General features: G+C 47.7%; 1 protein-coding gene across 2 annotated transcripts in view; it reads left to right on the top strand.

The window, feature by feature from the left end:
* The first annotated feature begins 706 nt into the window (after positions 1–706).
* The window catches only part of LOC111857075 (metabotropic glutamate receptor 8-like), a 116,432-nt gene continuing 111,138 nt past the window's right edge, over positions 707–6,000 (top strand). For both annotated transcript variants that reach the window (XM_023837580.2, XM_023837574.2), the window contains exons 1-2: positions 707–850; positions 3,609–4,433. In XM_023837580.2, coding sequence (XP_023693348.2) covers positions 3,921–4,433 — 513 coding nt within the window. In that variant the 5' untranslated portion in view covers positions 707–850; positions 3,609–3,920. The remainder of the gene's footprint in view (positions 851–3,608; positions 4,434–6,000) is intronic.

Genomic DNA, 6,000 nt, shown 5'->3' with positions numbered 1-6,000 from the left:
AATATTGTAGTTTGGCGCTCGGTAATGTCAATTCTGCTGAAATCACACAAATACAGATGGAGTGCATCATTATTACCTACAACACATTATAGTCGAGTCCTGGATTCTACAAGCCAACTGAATTCATATTAATACGATTGCTGACACCAAATGCAAGCATGTTTTATAGTTAAATCATCGCACAAAAGCGAAATTTGTTTAACTGCTCGTATTATAGCTATAGATAGTAGGCCTGCTTGATCGCTTTACACATAAGCTACTCAAGGGAGACGAAATAGTAAACATGATCAACTAGCCGAGAGAAGTGATTTGTCTAATTTACCGGGTTACTCGGGAATATTTCCCGGGGACCTGTGAATCTGAGGGCTGCGGTCTCGTTCTGTTCTTTCTTAAAATTCTGTTTTATGTTGTTCGGACACCAGCAGAACTGGTCTGTTAAGTGCAATTGTGAATCTCGGTTAAAATACTGTTACTTCTTTTATGAAAATTAGACTTAGTTTTGTTTGCCGAATTCCCAGTCCCTCTTTAGATGCCATGCTGCCCTCCGTGGCCCCCCCTCTCCTGCCCCTCTCGGGGCCACGTCTCCTGAATTGTGCCTCTTTAATATAAGACAACCGTGAGAATAATCCCGGGCAGCGTGCGGAGCAACTGAAGTGCCGGTAAGCGGTGCTGCTTCATTTGAGGGAGTGCAGGGACCAATCACGGCCGGTGGGAGTATTTTGTGATTCACTCGGATGAGACGCGCTCAGGCTCCGGCTCCGGCTCCGGCTCAGCGCTGTCCCTTTCAGCACCGGGAACAGACACTGGCGCATCTTCGGAGCGGGACCGTCTGTGAGTCACCGAGCAGCAGGTAGATTGTGGATCGCCTCCTAGTATCTCAGCTTGTTTCTCTCTCCTTGTTTTTAACCTACGACAAATTCCGGATGACTTCTCTCTGGGTGCGTCCGAACAATTTCGGCTTACCTGCATATAGCCTAAAATTTCTTTCTCGTATGTCAATAACTGATGGAGCGTATAAACGGGGTTCTTTGATGGAAAGCTGTGATTAATCTCTCATATGCACGGGTAGAAAATGAGATGAAGCAGTTTTTTCCCCAACATATGGAAAAGTGTATAGCTTCCCAGTGGAGTCCTACAGCGGAAAGCGAAGGAATGCGCTTCTGGGATGAGATTCAATACAGGCGTGTCACGTCCGACTTGCATCGTCGGAAGTAGCTTTTTAAAAAACTGAACAGGAAAACTTAAGTAAATTACTTTTCTATCTAAAGAATTGTTTAATTTCATTACATCTTTAAAGTTTAGACGCCTTTTGTGCGAAAAAATATCCTCGCGTGTTTATCTGAATGACGAACAAAATATGCTGTTTTTTCACTATGCTTATCGTTTTTCGTTTTTATCCAGACTCAGAGATATAAGGATATATCGGCACGAACCCATCAGTGTTCATATGGCAAAGGAAAGGGCATATGAAACGCCTTATCTCCTTATCAGATTTAATTACACAGTTTTATTCTGGATATACATTCGCAACCCTTTGCAGTTATCAGATGTGGTGTTGATGCTTAGATGCTTAATAAATGGCGCTCTTTCAAAAGAGTTTCCATTTTTTTGCTAGTCATGTTTGTGAGGACTATTTTGCTTTATGTGCGCTTGATTTTTACCATCATTGCTGAAGTTTTTTATACGACAGGTTGTACGAAACGCCAGTCCTTAGGTGGGTAGGCTGTGCGCTTTGACTGATCCGCAGCATGAAATACGATGTCATAACAGTTGCGGTATGAGGGAGCGAGAGGAGGGGAAAAAGAGAAATAGCGTTTTTCACCGTATTGCTACAGAGAGCCGAAAGCTATCAGTTTCTGAGCAGAGCAACACGATCCGCTGAGAGTTGTTAGGCTGAAGAAATTATAATTGAATCAGCAGAAGAAGGTGGAACGGGCTTGCCCAGTCCTATTCATATAAATTAGAAAGAGAAATGGGACACAGTTCGCCTGTCAGTGTAATACCGTGCCTTTTCTTTCTCTCCGTAATAACGGTTTAGATGATAAAGCTATCCGGTTTCATCTCAGTTCTCTTTGACTGATTAATTGATCCCACACAATGGTTTATATGATAATCAGTGAATGTTTAATTACAAGTACGATTTTGCAGTTAGGATATTTGTAAAGACTATGCTAAGGAAAATGAATTTTATAATTTAAGATGGGCTACAGATTGTCAAGCCTTCAGGAAAACTGGCTTGAGATGGTAGATATCGAGGTACCTTTACATACGTACGACGCAAAGTAATTTAAACATTGTATAATTTATTCAGATCCTACATTAAGGGGGGTTGTAAATCACTGGATCATTGGAGCAATGAGTTTAAAAATCTGATTACATGTTTATGCGCATAATGATGCAAAAACCGGCATTTAACCCAGTTGTCTGCTTTAGTTCCGTATTACCGCACCAACGGAGACGATCTGCGAAACGTCTCCCTCCTTATCTGGAGCTGGGTGCGGTGGGTTGTCTGTTATTTTATTATTACATTTTATTCTTACTATTTGTAACGCATTAATCCCCGTATCACCAGCACACAGCCCGCTTTATCACCCGCAGAGGGGGGAGCAGCCCTGTCTTATTGCACCGTGATGGGCTCCAGCTTCATTAAGAGCCTTTGATCCGACGCCAGAGCGCTGTTACACTCTAACCTACCAGCAGCCTACATGCGCACTTTTAATACTGAACACGAAACTTTTCGTTCTCGTTAAAAACGACTCAACACTTGAGATTATTGAGGTATTTTTGTGAATCTAACTCTTTTTATGCGTTAATGAATCGATTGTTTCAGATCGAGAGAATAGTAGGAGAGGTTGTTCACACCGAGTTGTGGTCTTAATTTAAATACCGTAACTTCTTAAGGTGAACCAAAAACCGATAGCTGGTACTAGTCATTTAACGAAAACCAGTTTGTATCTGTCATCCTGCAGCAGGATGAGAAATGAGGGCTAATAATAATGAGCTACATAGTTAAGACGAAGATAAAATGCTTTTACCTTGCAATCGGGTGCATAAAACGCCCGTTCTTATTAAAAGAAATTTTGGAGATGGTGACGGGGGATATTGACTTAATTCCCAAACGGAAAGCCTCATTTATTGTGCAAGATAGACGCGATATATATGCTAGCGGAATACTTGGCACTGCTGATAAGCCCACAAATGCAATGGGATTATTTTCACGGCTCCGAAGGGCGGACGGTTGTTCTTCGGTGGGGGTAGCGGTGTGTCATTTAGCTGGGAGTCGAAGCTGAACAAGCTTCTAATTTCTAATAAACTAATCATCGTTTAACTTAAGCGACAAGCAAACAAGTAAATTAGCGGCCTAAATAAAGGCGCGGTAAGTGGAGAGTTTTTACAGGCTGCTGATTGAGCTGCTGCTCCTGATGTCATCAGGTTATACCACTTTTATACCGCCCCCCCCCCCCTCGCCCCCATCCCTAGCAAGCGTGACCATCAGGCGCTATGCTTGTTACATCTGTTTTGGTGTGTCTTGTAGGTTTCGTTTCGCGGTGCTGAGTGTTTAATCTCCGTGATATTAAGGTTTCCTTCCTACCCTTGTCTCCTGTCAGGCCACTTCGAACCCAGGACTGTGATCTCCGTGGCCTCAATCTGAGATTCCCTCCCCCGGCTCTCAAATCCACTGCCTCCACCTTCGCTTTCATCTTGAGATGCGTGCCACATGTGGCCGGGATGTTATAAAGATTGGCGGTAGGCCCCCGCATTTGCTTGGGGTCCGAGGCTGAACTCTGATTGGCTGGGGGGGCACTGATGGTCCCCCCTAACTCCCGTGCTCACTGCCGGACCGCCCCCCTTCGCTGCGACCACCAGAAGTCCCGCCTCCCCACGCGCCCGCTCACGCCGCCCCGCCCCGCCCTGCCGCCATGGCGAGGGACTCGCGGAAGCCGCCTGTCTCTTGCCGCCGCATCTTCCTGTTGACGGTCAGGTGTTGCTGGTTGCTGAGCTGCATGCGAGAGGCTCAGGCCCAGGAGCATGCCCACTCCATCCGGCTGGACGGCGACATCATCCTAGGGGGCCTCTTCCCCGTCCACGCCCGCGGCGACCGCGGCGTGCCCTGCGGCGAGCTCAAGAAGGAGAAGGGCATCCACCGACTGGAAGCCATGCTCTTCGCCATCGACCAGATCAACAAGGACCCCGAGCTGCTGCCCAACGTGACGCTGGGCGCCCGCGTCCTGGACACCTGCTCGCGGGACACCTACGCCCTGGAGCAGTCGCTCACCTTCGTGCAGGCGCTCATCGAGAAGGACGCCACTGACGTCCGCTGTGCCAGTGGTGACCCGCCCATCTTCGCCAAGCCGGACAAGATTGTGGGTGTGATCGGCGCCTCCGCCAGCTCCGTGTCCATCATGGTCGCCAACATCCTGCGGCTCTTTAAGGTGGGGATCCACCATCCTTTTTGGCGGGGGGGGGGCGGGGGTCCTCATATTATGTGGTTGGAGGGGGGGTTTTCCTAAGGCTTGTGGGTGCTGCTTCTGGCCCAGGCTTCCTCTACCTTGCTGTCCATTTGGGCTGTACCTGCCACTATGCTTTGAGCAGAATGGAGGCCATGCTCTGACTCGTCGCTCTGACTCGTCGCCTTGACTTGCTCCCAGTGACTTGGCTATGAAACTGCTCCATGTCCTCTAATCGTAGCTCGTAATGCGCAGCTATGACAACAATTAAAGGACAGTCAGTCTCATTGAGAACCTGCCTCACCTAACCCGGGTCCAACGTGCTCTCCATAAATCATACTGGACTATGGCTAATGTGATTCTGGGTTGGAGCTTGACTCGCACCCACCCGCACCCTCAGAGGGCCCGACATGCAAACTCCGAGCTTTTGGTTAAAGTCTCGCTGCCCTCGTTGCGTTGGCGTCTGCGAACCTCGTAATGAGCTCAGTGTCCAGGTGGTTTTATTTGGAGGGAAGAATATTGGATTTTTATTTTGTTATGGTTGATGGCTCGTCTCATGTTTCGTGTCTCATATATAATTCATGATAAAAACATATGTCAGCGGCAAAAAAAATGGATGGTGAAATCGGAGGAGTGTGCAGGTGGATGGTGGATATGGATATTAGCGAAGCCCGCTGCCCAAAATAGCGGAATCCCGGCCACGAGAAAATGGCAAAAAGTCATTGGGTGTCATGATGGACAAGCTTTCCTGCTATTGGTAGAGAAAGTCAGGTTCCCCTCAGGTCACATGGTTGCTGCATTAAGTCATGTGACGCCATTCCAGCATGGGCCATGAAATCCCTGTATTTACAAATGGCATTTAAATGTGACTCTTTGCTCTGATTGGGCCGTGATGAATGTGCCCCCCCCCCCACACCTTTCTTATATGTCTGCCTTGGAGCTTGCTGTCCAATTAGAGAAAGGTTACAGCTAAAGCGTGCGGCTGGGCTCCTTGGACTCGTCATGGCGACAGAGTGGCTGGGCTCTTCCGGTTATCGATTACGGCCATAACTGGACGGGCTGCTAATTGCCCTCTTCCTCCAAGAAGGAGCAGCATAGACGCCAAGCTCAGCTGGAGCTGAAAGCGGGGGGGCGCCCAAGGCCCTTTGCCCCCCCCCCCCCACCAGAGAATGGCCCGTGAAGGTGACAACGTGTTGACTGTCATGTCTCGAGATAGGGATGGGCGGCTCTCACACCCCATCAGTCTTAACGGCCGAGACATTTATTTATTTTAACGATTCCTGAGCAGCCACAAAAATATAGAAATACTCCTTAGAATTAATCATATAGTGCTATATAACTGGCACCATCTTAGGAGAATTTATTTCTCTGGTTAAGAAGAACAATCTGCGTCAACAAATTTGAGCTTTGTTATAAAGTGGCCTCCTCGTGCACGTGACAATTCTTAGTGCGACAGGAAGCTGCAGCCTCAGCCCAGGCTGCTAGTGGAAATCCGCTCTTACTGCCCTGTCAGGAGGAAACACATTATTCATCTTTATCTGTCTCGGAGTCG

This window comes from Paramormyrops kingsleyae, chromosome 3 (assembly GCF_048594095.1).
Source record: "Paramormyrops kingsleyae isolate MSU_618 chromosome 3, PKINGS_0.4, whole genome shotgun sequence".
In the NCBI taxonomy this organism is placed as follows: Eukaryota; Metazoa; Chordata; class Actinopteri; order Osteoglossiformes; family Mormyridae; genus Paramormyrops; species Paramormyrops kingsleyae.
The sequence above is the reverse complement of the archived record's forward strand: the minus strand, read 5'-3'. Positions and strand labels throughout refer to the sequence as shown.